The 13,725-nt window shown below is 49.0% G+C and overlaps 1 protein-coding gene across 1 annotated transcript in view; it reads right to left on the minus strand.

The window, feature by feature from the left end:
• Positions 1-2,241: 2,241 nt before the first annotated feature.
• Positions 2,242-13,725, minus strand: part of RAMP1 (receptor activity modifying protein 1) — a 122,533-nt gene continuing 111,049 nt past the window's right edge. Inside the window, exon 4 of the mRNA XM_074968118.1 lies at positions 2,242-3,021. Coding sequence (XP_074824219.1) covers positions 2,766-3,021 — 256 coding nt within the window. The 3' untranslated portion in view covers positions 2,242-2,765. The remainder of the gene's footprint in view (positions 3,022-13,725) is intronic.

Consider the following 13,725-nt stretch of genomic DNA (forward strand, 5'->3'; position numbering starts at 1 on the left):
GGAAGTAAGGAATCCAGCCTTGTGGAGTCCATCCAGCTGGGATCTGTGTGAGACTCAAAAACATTTGGCCAGGACTGCAGTGGGAAAGGCTGGATGCTCATCCCTTTTGAAAATCAGGCTTAGGGCTTAGATCCTCAGAGGAATTTAAGTGCTTAACTTCCATTGATTTCAATGGGAATTAGGCACTTAAATACCAGGACCTGGTTCTAGGAACCTAACTGTAGGTGCCCATTGTTGGCAATGCTGATGTTTGTTTTTCATGCCGCTGTGCGTGAACCATTTAGTTAGAACATGCATGTGTTGGTGTCTGAATGAGCCTCTTTGCGTGGTTGCTTAAATTCCTGCACCTCCCCCGATACAACTAGAATTTGTTCTCATCCAGATCCAGGCTCCTCTGGGTAGAAAAGTTCTCTTTTCCAAGGAAGTTATTGCTTTATGAATCACCCTGTCCCTGCTAAACAACAAAGCTGTCCTTCTCAGAAACCCCCTCCCATCTTAACCCCTTTGGCAACGTGCTTATTCCTTATTACAGAATACTGTACAATATTTAAAGACAATTCCATGCTGCTTTGGTCTGGAACAAAATACACATTTTCCACTAAGAGACCCGGGGCCATGAACCTTGATTTAAGGACTTGGAGATTTGACTAATGATGATAAAAATATTTTTGCAGTCTTTATGCAATAAAAATACAGCACAAAAGCACTTAAACTGCAATATCTCCGTATCTTATCATAACTTATCGAGCGCCTTCCATGCATATCATAAGGCTGAGCAATAAGCAAATGGGACAGTATAGCTCAACCAGCTTAAACTGCTGTCAACCCCAGTACAAGGGACTTATCCTACTAACAATAAAACCAACAGCGACCTCTCTCCTTCCCATCCTCTCAATACCACTCTGTCCTTCAGTGGGAGCAGGATTGGGACCTAAATACAATTTTCGCTGGAGAAGATGTTTTGAGTTTAGAGAAAGTGAGGGACCGGGACAGAGGCTAGCAGCCTAGAGGAAGCGCAGGGCTCATTGTAACAGCCAGCTGGAGAGCCGGTGGACACGAGGAGAGCTTTCCAGGATTGAAGCTGGATTTCTATACCCTACAAATCTTGGAATAAGTCAGTTTTCCAATAATATTTTGGGGTCTCTGCATTGGCTAATGGACCGTTCGCTAGAATTAGGAGAGGAAACTGAATCAAGGAAAACAATCTGCAGGAGCAACAGTTCTGCTTCCAAGAGCTTATCCTGTTGGGGAAAAGAGCCGTGCTTTTGCTATAACTGATGGCTGTGTTCATCCACTGTTTTGGTGCCATGTCTCACTGTGTTTTGCTCCGTTGCTTCCTGTGCCTGCCCCCCCATTCAGACCGTGGCTGGACACTTAAGATGTTTGGGGACTATAAAATGTGACGCTTTCTATGGCAACGGCTCTATGCTTGTGGAGGAAGGGAGCGTGACCGCGCGTGTGTGTGTGTGTGTGTGGGGGGGGTGTTAACACTGCCTGTCAAGCTCGGAGACCATCAGAAATCTCATGAATAAGATCCTAGAGTGGAACAAACTTGCCGATAATACAATAATTACTCATGCTAACATGTGTAAAGCACCTTCCTCCTGAAGGGTGCTACCAAGAAGGAAGAATGGGCTTGTGGTGAAGGCCCCAGACTGAGCTTTAAGCTGCATTCAGTTCAGTTTCCGCAAACTCTCTGGGTAAGTCACTGAAATCTATCTGTGCCTCAGTTCCCCGGGGGAGAATTTTGCCTTTCCCCCTCCCTCTGTTTAGATTGTAAGCTCCCCAGGGCAGGAATTGTCTCTTGTTATGTTTGCATAGTGCCTGGCACTATGGGGCCCTGATCTTGGCTGAGGTCTCTAGATATCCTTTAGATATTATGAGAAACTTTCTAACTGGTCAGAGTACTTAAGCTCTGGAACAGGCTACCAAGGGAGGTTGTGGAATCCCCATCCATGGAGGTTTTTAAGAACAAGTTGGACAAATACCTGTCAACGATGGTTTAGGTTTACTTGGTCCTGCCTCAGAGCAGGGGGCTGGATTTGATGACCTCTCATGGTCCCTTCCTGCCCTACATTTCTACAGTTCTATGAAACTATAGGAGAAATAATTTGCAAAAAATCTCTTTTAACCATGAAAAGTCTGGCTTCTGTGTAGCTAGGCAATGCTGCAATATTTCAGTACATTATAAGCAAAAACTGACAACAGCGGTTTGCAAAGTAATCAAGGGTTCCTTTAATTAACAACAATAGACTTCAGAAGCATTCAAGCCAAAAAACTTTGCAAGAAATAAATTATAATAATTAGATGTCTACAGAATGGTGCCTCCCCAGATCCATCCTGTGGCTGATTACTGATTAAGTGTATAAATACTAATCTTGACCTATAGATATACGTTTTCAATTAATTGTCTCATAAATGATTTTTAAAATGACCAAGTAATTGGCTTGCAAGAAGTGCTGCAGTTACTGAGAGTAATTGAGAAGTGGCATTTAGTCCAAAGCGTGTCATCTCTGCCTGAACAAAGGGTTGTTATCCAGAGGAAATGTGTATGAGTACAGCACACCTCTCTAGTCAGGACAGTGTTAAACATCAAGTGTGCACTGTTCTTTCTCCACATTTTGCCATAGGGTTACAAAGCTGTTCACCAAAGCTTCCAGCGTGCTGCTGATTCCACAAGGGCTCGCCGAGTCTGACAGAGAGGGATTAGTCCACAGGAAGGTAGGTCTCGCTATTGATTTACTGAGATCCTGGGGCATGCTAGCTTACACAATGCCCTCGCTCCGCTTGCTCCGCCAAACCACCAGCGCTGTCATGAGCAGGGTGATGAGGATGGGGACCACAAGGAACGGGCATAGGATGTTGTTAGGTGGGTCGCGCAGAGACCTCCCAGAGAGGGAGCAGTTTTTGAAATAGTGCTTGTGAATGGCTATGAAGAACTCGTCCACCAGCTGGTTCGGCCAATAGCAATCCAGTTTCTTGGCTATCAGGATGGTGCAGTTGGTGAGCTCGCCGTAGGAGCTGGAAAAGAAGAAGAACACTAGATGGGTTCAGAGCTGTCATTCACCAAACAGAGTGAGCTAAAACACCTCCGGTTTGCTCTTCAGAGATACTCAGCACCCAAAACTCTGCCTAGCAGCAGTGGGAGCTGCTTTGAAAACTGGGCCTCTCAGCTCTAGTTACACTGGATGCTATCGACCAAGTCTGAGGGCTGGATCTTGTGAGGTGAAAGGACCCTCAGCTCCCACTGGTGTCTTAGGAGCACATAACAAGCCCAAGATTTGAGACTGCCGAGCTTGTGGGATCGGATGCAGTCACAGCCTGAGGTGATGAGACCACAAGAGCTTCATGCTTGATTGAGCAATAATGCTAAAATGTCAAGGAGAGAACGGTGAGGGGTATTCACTGTGCTAACTCACTCCTCAAAGGAGCACTCCAAAGGGCTTTAGAACCTGGATTTGTGAGGAAAATAAAACAGATTAGTGCTTAGAAAAAGATCAGCAAACATCACAGTCAATGACATCCATAGCTCAGGGAAAAGCACCAACGGGGGTGACTGAAATGCCTTCACCATACATTACAATAGCAATCACCAGCTCTGATCCACCACTGGCTAATGAGCCCCCAAAACCACAATTCTTCATGTTGGAAGCAGACAGGATTTCACATTCACAAGAGATCCAGGCAGTGAATGCAAAACTTGTGTTCCTTTTCAAGTTGTGCTGTTGTCAGGTTGGGAATGTGACGGGTTTTGGCCCTGTCACCTGATGTGCTGAGACACCACTGAGCCTGTCTATTCTGCCAGCCTGGGTCCCCTTTACCTGGCCTTCCTGGGTTAGGCTCACAAGCCTCTTCCAGCCAAGCACACAAGGAGGGTCACACCCAGCTGCAGAGAGATCCAGAGATCCGCTCTGGAAAGATTCAGCCTGAGGGCTCTCCCCAACACTCTGGTGCCCACTCCCTTTAAGGGGGACAAACCCAAAGGTTTTATGAATCCACCCCCTCCCTCAATGTGGAGGGAGATATGCACAATGTCTTACCCCCCCAGTTAGAAATTACATAAACTGGGTTATATTATAAACAAGCAATAAGTTTATTAACTACAAAAGGTGAATTTTAAGTGAATATAAGAGATAACAGACCGAACAAAGCAGATTACTGACCAAATAAAGCAAAATACGCAAGCTAAGCTGAATATACTTAACAAACACGTTACAAAATGTAAATTCTCACCCTAAATGTTATTTTAGGCAGGTTGCAAAGTTTCTGTGGTTCAGAGTTCCAGTTATATTTCTTTTCAGACTGGGCCCCTGTCTCAGTCAGGACTCCCCCCCCGCCTTCCCTTCAGGCGGCTTTAGCAGTCTTTCTTCTTGGGTAGACAGGCCAGAGAGAGGAGGAGTCCTGTTTGCTTTCCTCCCCACCCTTATATAGGATTTACATAAGGCGAGAAACCTTTGTTTCCTAAACTTGACTCCCCCACCCCTTCCCTTCCAGGGGAAAGTTACAAGAAGTATCTCGAGATTTTCTCTGAGCATCACTATAATAGCCTCCACTGAGACTATGAAATCCCGCCCCAAAGAGTTATCCAAGGTGCTAAACAGCGTCATTAATCCGGAGTCGCTGGAATATGCATCAGAGCCCAGTACCAAGCGCTGTGAGGGACTGCAATCCTACTTCACCAAAAAGATTGCCCACACTGGGGAAGGCTTCTAAAACACCATGGATCACCTATACCCACCAACCAACAGCCTGCCTGCACACCCAGAGTTCAGTACATTCACTCACCAAGAAGTTCTGGACATCTTAAAGGAGTCTCAACCCAAGACTTGTGAATCCGACCTATGCCCATCCTGCCTTGTGAAAATGAATCATGAGCAACTGGTGCTACTCCTGATCGACAGAAGGTATCTTCCCTTCCTCCTTCAAACACACAATAGTCTGACCAACACTGAAGAAGCCCAACTTGGATATTTCAGTTCTAGCTAACTATGGCCCCATGTCAAACATCCCATTCCTGAGGATACAAGCAGGAGCAGATGAACTCCTAGGGGCAGATGCTGGCTTCACGCAAAGGTCTTTAGTAAGAAACCCAAAGGTTAGATCATCCCTTGTCATCTTTGCCTGAGTAAGGCGGTGTGGGGAAGTAAGGTGTCTCCATCCCCATATCTTGGGTCTGGTGTGAAGCACATCCCCTGGAAGCCAGAGGGTGGGGTGGGGCTTCATTTCTACTTGGGGAGCACAGCAATTGGCTAGGTGCAAGGGGGAGCAAACCGCACATTTGCAAGGGGTTGCAACAAGTTACTCCCTCCTCATCATCCCCTTAATTCTTCCTTCCTCCCCCACCTCATCTTCCCCCTCCCCAAAAACAACAAGAGGGAGCAAAGGTGTGTGTGCAGCCAGTGCCCCCTGGGTGGGGCAGCTGGTGCACCACCCCCTGCTCATGGCTGTGCTGAAAGGCACAATCTTGCCCCAAAGAAAGAAAAATCCAGAAAACCTAAGGGCCTAATTCTGCCCCCACCTCCCATCGTAAAGCAGAGTCCCATTGCAGAGGCAGGCCCTACTCAGCACAGGGATGGGTGGATTGGGCCCCACCATCTGAGCAGCAGAATTTCTAAACAGAATGCATTTCAGAGTGTCCCCCAGGGGAAAGATGTAAAACAAAAGCAGCTAAATATTAACCGTTGTACCGTGCAGCGTTTCAGGGAGGCTGCTACAGGGATCGGATTTTATTACTTTGACTTGTCAAACTGTGTTCTTCATTCTCTTGTTTCTTCTCCATGGCTCACACAACAGGCTGCTCAGTGAAGATCACTGTGCGCGCTGGTGCAGGATGCAGAGCAAAATGAAGTTGTGTGGCAGATTTTCCTTTGTGGCATGGCCATATTGCACTATGTCACCAATGCAAACGGGCCTTAAACCCAAAGTATCCAGCATCAGGATGGTCACCTCAATGCAAGGGTGATTCTCCAGTGGTGTAGAGATTCCCAAACTTCTCTTATTGCGTACCCACTTCCAGATCTACCAGCTGCCCACATACCCGTACCCTTCTCATCACCGATACTTTGTGTGTTCTTCTTAACGCTACCTGTCTTTAGCCATCTGTCCATATTTCACCGTTATGCACAGATATAGTGCGACTTATACAACCGAATGCCCCCACCCCCGCGTTCTGAGCTCAGTTAGACTGGATGATTGCTGGGCAACTGAACTTGCGCTGTATGGTGATCGGAGGTGAGGGCTCTGTATGTAAGCATCTCTGTGTATCTGTGTTCTCATTGGTACATCTTGAAGTAAATTTAACTACTGTATTTTCTATAACAAATTCCCACAGAGTTTTAAAGCTTCCTCTGAGTAGCCTGTTATGAAAACGCAATAAATAAACTAAAATCCGCTATTACACAATTTCTCCTGCGTACTCCCCCAGAGATGTCTCAGGTACATGTGCCCCAGTTTGGGAACCCTTGCCCTAGGCCATTCCCTATCTGTTGTGGTATATCAGGGTAAAGGGCAGGTGTTCAATATCTGTGGCTGTAATTTTGGCTGCTTAGGGTCTGGGGCTGCTCTAATTCAGGGCAAAGGAACACAGTGCGCAGTTCAGCTGTAGTCAGGGATATGGCCCAGTAAGCATTGTAGGCTCCTCACATCCAGGCTTTTTTCCTCCATGTAAATGGGCAAGTGTGGGAAGAGCTTTTGGTTAAACACCGTTTATTGTTAATTCCACCCACTCTGCACAGGTGCCAGGTGTGACAGACATGCAGTATCTTGGGGGAACCTACTGTATTAAGTCGATGTAGCACTGGGAGCCAGGGATTGTGCATATGATTGTGCTCTAGTGCACGGGGAGGGTTACCACAGCTCCTTCAGGAACTAAAACGGTGGGGGCTCATTTAGATGACTCACTCACATTGTCAACACAGCGAGAGATACCACCCTCTGGGGAGGCTCACATATATTGGTTCCAACAGGGTTTCCAGAGACTAGGAAAATGAAGAAAGGATTTTGGCTTAAAAGGGATGTGTTTGAACTCAACCAGGGCCTTTATTTTCATCCAGCTAATGGGGAAGACCAAAGGGGGGGTGGGATTCCCAATCCTTGCAGAATGGTTGGAAGGACCTTGGCCTGCCTGTTAGGGCCCCATAACACTAATGGGTGACCTCTGGTAAGTTTTCAGCATGGATATACAGTATATTGTTTTTATGTTTTCTCTGTGATGCTTTCATCTTAAGAATAAGCGTGCTTGCTTAGAAAGGGCTGTGTGCTAGCTTGTAACTGCTGGCATTACACTGTTGATTGCCCTCAGAGAGAAAGCAAAGCACAGGAACTGGTGTTTAGGCAGACTCTCTTGCTGGGGATGTCACAGTGTAAAGCAGGGGACTGTGTATGAAGCCTTAAAACCCCAGTCGAGAGAGAGAGAGGTGGGTCTCTGCTCAAGAGAGGTGACGGCTGGAAGCCGGTAACCCTAAGTGAGTGCCCTTGAGGGACCACAGAGGGGATATACAGGTGCAGTTACCCTGAAACTGCAACACCAGGAACTGCCACATTTGCATACCACACTCAGAAGGCAGGAATTATAGGAGTGACGTCGAGCTGTGGCCAATTGGTGCTGCCCAGTAAGATGGTGACAGCTGGGGTGAATAATTAGAAGTGAGTGAAACAGTTCACACAAAATAAACCTGACCTAACCATTGCCCAGCCAGCACACCAAAATCAAATCCATCTTTTTCTGAGTGTCAAGAGATAACTTTTGTTTTCATTTCCCCTGCACTTTGTGGTCAGGACTGGAGGCAAAAGTATCCCTATAGGACAAACTCCCATGGTATCTCAGACCACACAAGTGACAGGAAGTACTGGAAATCTTCTAGAGTCACCTGTTCTCACAACACCTCAATTCTACAACCCAGAGAGGTTCAGGTGAACATCCAAATTCCTGCTTATTTTCACCTCACCCCTAGACCTTTTGAGATCTGTTCAGCACTGGGTATGGTGCCATCTCTCAGAGTTGTATCTGGTGGCAACAAAAATGTCATCCCAGGGGGGAGCCCCCAGCCCACCCAAAGGCATCTCCAGCACACCCTGAGGCTGTAAGTGATCTGAAATTTGGAAACCACATACTGGCCTACGTCTGAGGGGACTTCAACCACTTCTGACTGCTAGTAAAGAATAGAATTTTCAAAGCCCAGTCCCTCACAGTCAGACCACAATTGTAACAGTGATACTGCACCTACTCACTTTCTGTTCTTTAAGCCATGGAGGCCTATGGGCCTCCTCAGAGGCTATATTTCTGTGTGCCTATTGCTGTGAGAGGATTATCAATGTGGCTTTTGTACTGAAATTACGCCGTAGGTGTCCAGTTTTCCGATCGCTGAGGGAGCATGCAGAGAACTGCCACACTGGAGAATGGATGAATAAAAGGATATCTGAGTCAGAGGGCTACAATCAATTCTGAAAACTTTGGCGTAGTTCCTGTTGCTTGGAAACCATTTCCTTTTCTTTGTTGGCCCATATCCTTAATAGATGACATATTTGGAGTCTAGCTGCAAGGCAGTTCAAAAAAGAAGAAAAGCTTGGGGGGGAAAAACCCTCGCAAAGTGAAAAATGCAGCAGTTGCATAGAAACTCAGACTGATTGTGTCTTCCACCTAACCCCTCATGTTTAATCATTTGGGATCTCTTTGTACGTAGACTACTTCAGTTTGCCATTTCCAAAGGCTAAGTGCAAGGCATCCGCTTTGCTGTATTTACCCACACACGTTAACAGAAACCTTTCGGTTGACTTTGTAGTTGAACTCATCAGTGGGAACACGTGCCTGTCTAGGCCTGCTGGAGGAAGGGTCTCTATATATGGGCACGTTCATCAATCAAGCATTGCCTATTAGTTATTTACAGGACCCTGTGTCTACTGCACGCCTACAAATGGCCTCGTAATATATCCGTTTGCCAGGATGCTAAACACATCTCTGTGCCTCCTTGTAACTCCCTGTAAATGGCCATTTTCCTGCTATCTTCTGCTCCTCAGCTTGTCCATTCACCATTATTCCTTCCTTCTTTCTCTATGACTGTTTGTTTGTTTCCCCACCATGGGGGAGGGATAGCTCAGTGCTTTGAGCATTGGCCTGCTAAACCCAGAGTTCTGAGTTCAATCCTTGAGGAGGCCATTTGGGATCTGGGGCAAAAATTGGGGATTGATCCTGCTTTGAGCAGGGGGTTGGACTTGATGACCTCCTGAGGTCCCTTCTAACCCTGATAATCTGTGAAGCTCAGGGGGGTTACTGAGCCTGCTCCCAAGCTGCTTTCTTGCAAAGGAAAGAGTGAGAAACATCAAGAGGGAGATCTTTTACTATGCATGACAACTGCAATGAAGCTAAGTCACCTCTCCCACGGGAACTGCAGCAAAGCACTGTTTTAAGGGTAGTATCCTGCCAGCTCAGCCATCCAAAGGTCTGAAGCTCCCTCTCTGGTAGGACTTAGCAGATACACATGGCAATTGCCTTTGTGGTTTAGTAGCTGAGCAGAGGGGGCACATTCCTGCCCCTCACAGCCATAATCCCTGCAGAAGCAGATCTCTGCCCCTGCATGTTTTAGGAGCTTCACTTCAGTTTTAAAACCATCCCTAAGCAGAAACACATCCCATATCTATAGCGTGACAACAGCAAAAAGTTGAGTATATTTTGCCAGATTTGCCATGCAGGAAAAAAATGGTTACTCACTTTCTTGTAACTGTTCATGTCCATTCCAATCAGGTGTGTGTGCACGCGGGTGCACGGCAGCCGGAAAACCTCCCCTCCGACAAAGGGGAAGGAGGGTGGGTATTGGAATGGAACAGCTTCGTTCTCTTGCTGTAGAAGGGTAGCGGCCTGCAGCCATCCAATGAGTGAAGCTTTTGGTCCCTGCCACTTGAGTGTGGCTTAGGGTAGAATACAGGGAGGAAGATGTCCTGGTTTATTTGAAACTGGGAGACAACCTTCGGGAGAAAAGCCAGGTGAGGCTTGAGCTGAACCTTGTCCACAGTATAAGGAGGTTCTGATGTTAGGGCCTTGACCTCAGACACCCTCCTGGCTGAGGTTATCGCTACCAGAAACACCACCTTGCAGGAGAGAGAGAGAGCAGGGAGCTTGTTGCCAAAGTTTCAAAGGGCAGACCCGTGAGTCTGGAAAGGATCAGATTGAGGTCTGCCCCGTTTCCTCGTGCAATTCGTTTCCCTTCCTCCACCAGTGCAGAGAATTCCACACGGGAGTCCTGCGGCCGCAGCTCCACAAACTTGGCCATCATGCCACAGGTGTTATACGAGTATCTGCTCACGACGGCCTGCTGGTTCGAAACACAGAGCTGCAGCTCCTCAAGTGGAGCAGACCTTTCTCCCAAATAGGTCTAGTTTTTTAGCATCCCTATTTTTAGGGGAGAGCCCCTAGTAGCCCCGGTGCTTGCACTGATTAACAGCATCAACCACCAGGGAATCGGAGAGGGGAGGGAGGTATACAAGTGTTCGTATCCTTTTGAGGGAACAAAGTGCCGCCTTTCATTTCTCTTGGCCAGAGGGAGCAGAGAGGCCAGGGTCTTCCACAAGATCTTTGTGGTCTCAGCAATGGTCTTAATTAATGGCAGGGCAATGCAGGTGGGCCTGGAGTGGGCGAGGATGTCTACCATAGGGTCAGCATCCTCTACCACCTCCTCTGCCTAGATTCCCAGGTTTTGGACCACCCGTTGCAGCAGCCATTGTGGGACCCTGTTGTTCTCCAAGGCCGGGGCCATCAGTGTCCCTTCCACGGTCTCATCTGGGGTTGGATTGTGGCTGGAGTGCCGCCTCCATGAGAAGGATCTTGAGCCTATGCTCCCGGTCTTTTATGGTCCTAGGGCAAAACCCTTTGCGAATTCTGCACCTCTCCTTCTGGTGGCTCTCCCCACGACACTGCAGACAGGAAGAGGGTGGGTCGCTCTTAGGCATAAATTTTTCACAGTCCTCGCAGAGTTTGAACCCTGGGGACTGGGACATATCCCAGTGCCGGGGGAGCATTGTTGAGGGTTGGGAGGGACCCCTGAAAGGAAACTTATGACCTAACTACTAATAGTAACTAACACTAGTAAACTACCGAGAACTAACTATGGTAAGAGAGAACTGAGGGGGTGCCAGGTCAGCAGGGCTCTATTTTGAGCGCCATGAAGGTGCAACTCCAGGTGGCACTCAGGCCGACCGGACGGGTGCTGCTAGGGGAAAAGATTTCCAGCTGCTGTGCACACGCACATACCTGATTGGAATAGACATGAACAGCCACTCGAGGGAGAACTCTATATTGGAAGGAGGATTTCCCAACTCTCCGAACCCGCTTTGCTTTGTTAAATGGTCTCCCCTGTATGCATTGACATATGTATATACACGGCATACGCGTGTGTGTGTGTGTGTGTACACCAGGGGTCGGCAACCTATGGCACGTGTGCCAATGACGGCACGCAAGCCAATTTTTAATGGCATGCTGCTGCCTGCTGGGTCCCAGCCGCCGGCCGAACCCAGGCCGGGACCCTGGCAGCCAGCAGAGAGCCATTAAAAATCCTGCCCGCCCCGGCCCGCTCTTCTCCACCCCCCACCTGCGGGGGCAGGGTGAAGAAGCTTGGTCCTGCCGGCTGCTGCTGCAGGGCAGGCAAGGTCCCCTCTTCCCCACCTCTTCCCCCGCCGTGCTGGGTTCCTGCCCCTCCTCCTCTCCCTCCCTGCCGCCGATCAGCTGATGCCCCTTGCGCGGGAGGGGGAGAAGTGGAGCCGCAGCACGCTCGCTGCTCCGGGGAGGAGGTGGAGATGGGGCTGTGGGGAAGGGGGGTGGAATCAGGGCATATCCCCTCCAGCCCCCTGCCGTGAGCCGCTCTGGGCAGGGGGCTGGGAGCACCCCCTCACACACACACACCCAGCCCCCTGCCCTGATCCCTGCACCCCCCTCACACACCCCAGCCTCCTGCCCTGACCCCTGCGCCCCCCATGGCCCCAGCCCTGACTCCAGTACCCCCCACACCCCATGTCCAGACTCTTGCGCACACACACCCCCATTCCCACCCCCACCCTGAGCACCAAACAGGAGCTTCTTAACCCTCCCACATTCCCACCTGCACCCCTCACACCAAATGGGAGCTGCCCAGGTAAGCACTCCACACACAAACCTCTTGCCCCAAACCTGACCCCCCCACCCTCATTCTAGCTCCTGGCCAGACCCTACACCCCAACCCCCAGCCTGCTCCTTCACCCCCAGCCCTGTGCTCAGCGCACTCCCACCCTCAGCTCAGTGCAGAGAGAGAGGAAGAGAATGGGCTAGAACCAGGGAGAAGGTAGGTACCCACTCTATGTGGGCAGGGCCGGGACTGGCAGCGGGCTGAGCGGGGCCGGCAGCTGCGACCCTGGCTGGCAGGAGGTGGCAGACTGAACCCCAGACCGGCAGCGGGCTGAGCCGCTCAGCCTGCTGCCGGTCTGGGGTCCCGGCCGCCGGCCCCTGTCAGCCTAGGTGAACAGAACCTCAGGCCGGCAGCGGGCTGAGCGGGCCGGCAGCATAAGATCAGCATTTTAATTTAATTTTAAATGAAGCTTCTGAACCTTTTTAAAAACCTTGTTTACTTTACATACGACAATAGTTTAGTTATATAATATATAGACTTATAGAGAGACCTTCTAAAAAACATTAAAATGTATCACTGGCACGCGAAACCTTAAATAAAAGTGAATAAATGAAGACTCGGCCCACCACTTCTGAAAGGTTGCCAACCCCTGGTGTACACAGTATACGAGTCTGTTCCAATGCCCATTGAAAACAATGATAAAAAGCCCATTGACTGCAATGGGGGCAAATCGGGTCCTTCGACACTAATAGTCGGAAATACCTCTTCATAGAAATGCTGTTCTCCATATCATTGGCAGAATTTTATTTACAGCCTGATCCAAAGCCCACGGAATTCAATGGAAAGATACCCATAGACACTGATGAGCTTTGGATTGGGCTCTTTAGACTGCCCCTTGCCCTTTAAATCCTTTAAAAAAAAAAACTCTTCTCACACCACTCAGTTATTTTCCTTTTGCAATCAACTCAAAGCAGCAGTGCTGTGGGGTCCCCATTTCTGAACAAAGCTAGCCAGAAGATTGCCAACCTACTGTCATTTTCACAGTAGCTCCCCTTTCATCTTACAAATCCAGCAATTTAAACCATCAGGCCTTGAGGCAGACTGTGTACTATGTTTTGCAGCTCTGAGCATACCACTCACCACCCCCCGTTCATAGCTCTGAGGGTCAGTCCGACACCACAGCCAATCTAATTCCACTCTTCAGCTATTGTGATAAACACCATCCAGCCCCAGAGACATAATGGAGGGAAGGAAGCAATAAATACTAACAAATGTCTGCCCAGTAATTTTCCTTTTTCAGAATGCTTTAAAACAGTGTTCCGCAAACTGTGGTCCGTGGACCCCTGGAGGGGGGTCCACTGGCCCAGCTGATCAGCTCCTCCCCTTCCCTCCCTCAACCCCTCCCTCCCAGTGCCTCCTGCATGCCACTGAACAGCTGTGCAGGAAGGAAGGGGCAGAGCAGGGACCGGGCACGCTCAGGGATGGAAAGAGGTGGGGAAAAAGGAGGGGCAGGGGTGGAAAGAGATGGGACGGGGGTATGTCCTTGGGGGAAGGGGTGGAGTGGGGGCAGGGCTTGGGGCTGAGTGAGGGACTTGGGGGTCCATGAAAAATTATAAATCAAAATGGAGGTCCTCAG

Source organism: Natator depressus, chromosome 11, assembly GCF_965152275.1.
Source record: "Natator depressus isolate rNatDep1 chromosome 11, rNatDep2.hap1, whole genome shotgun sequence".
Lineage (NCBI taxonomy): Eukaryota > Metazoa > Chordata > Testudines > Cheloniidae > Natator > Natator depressus.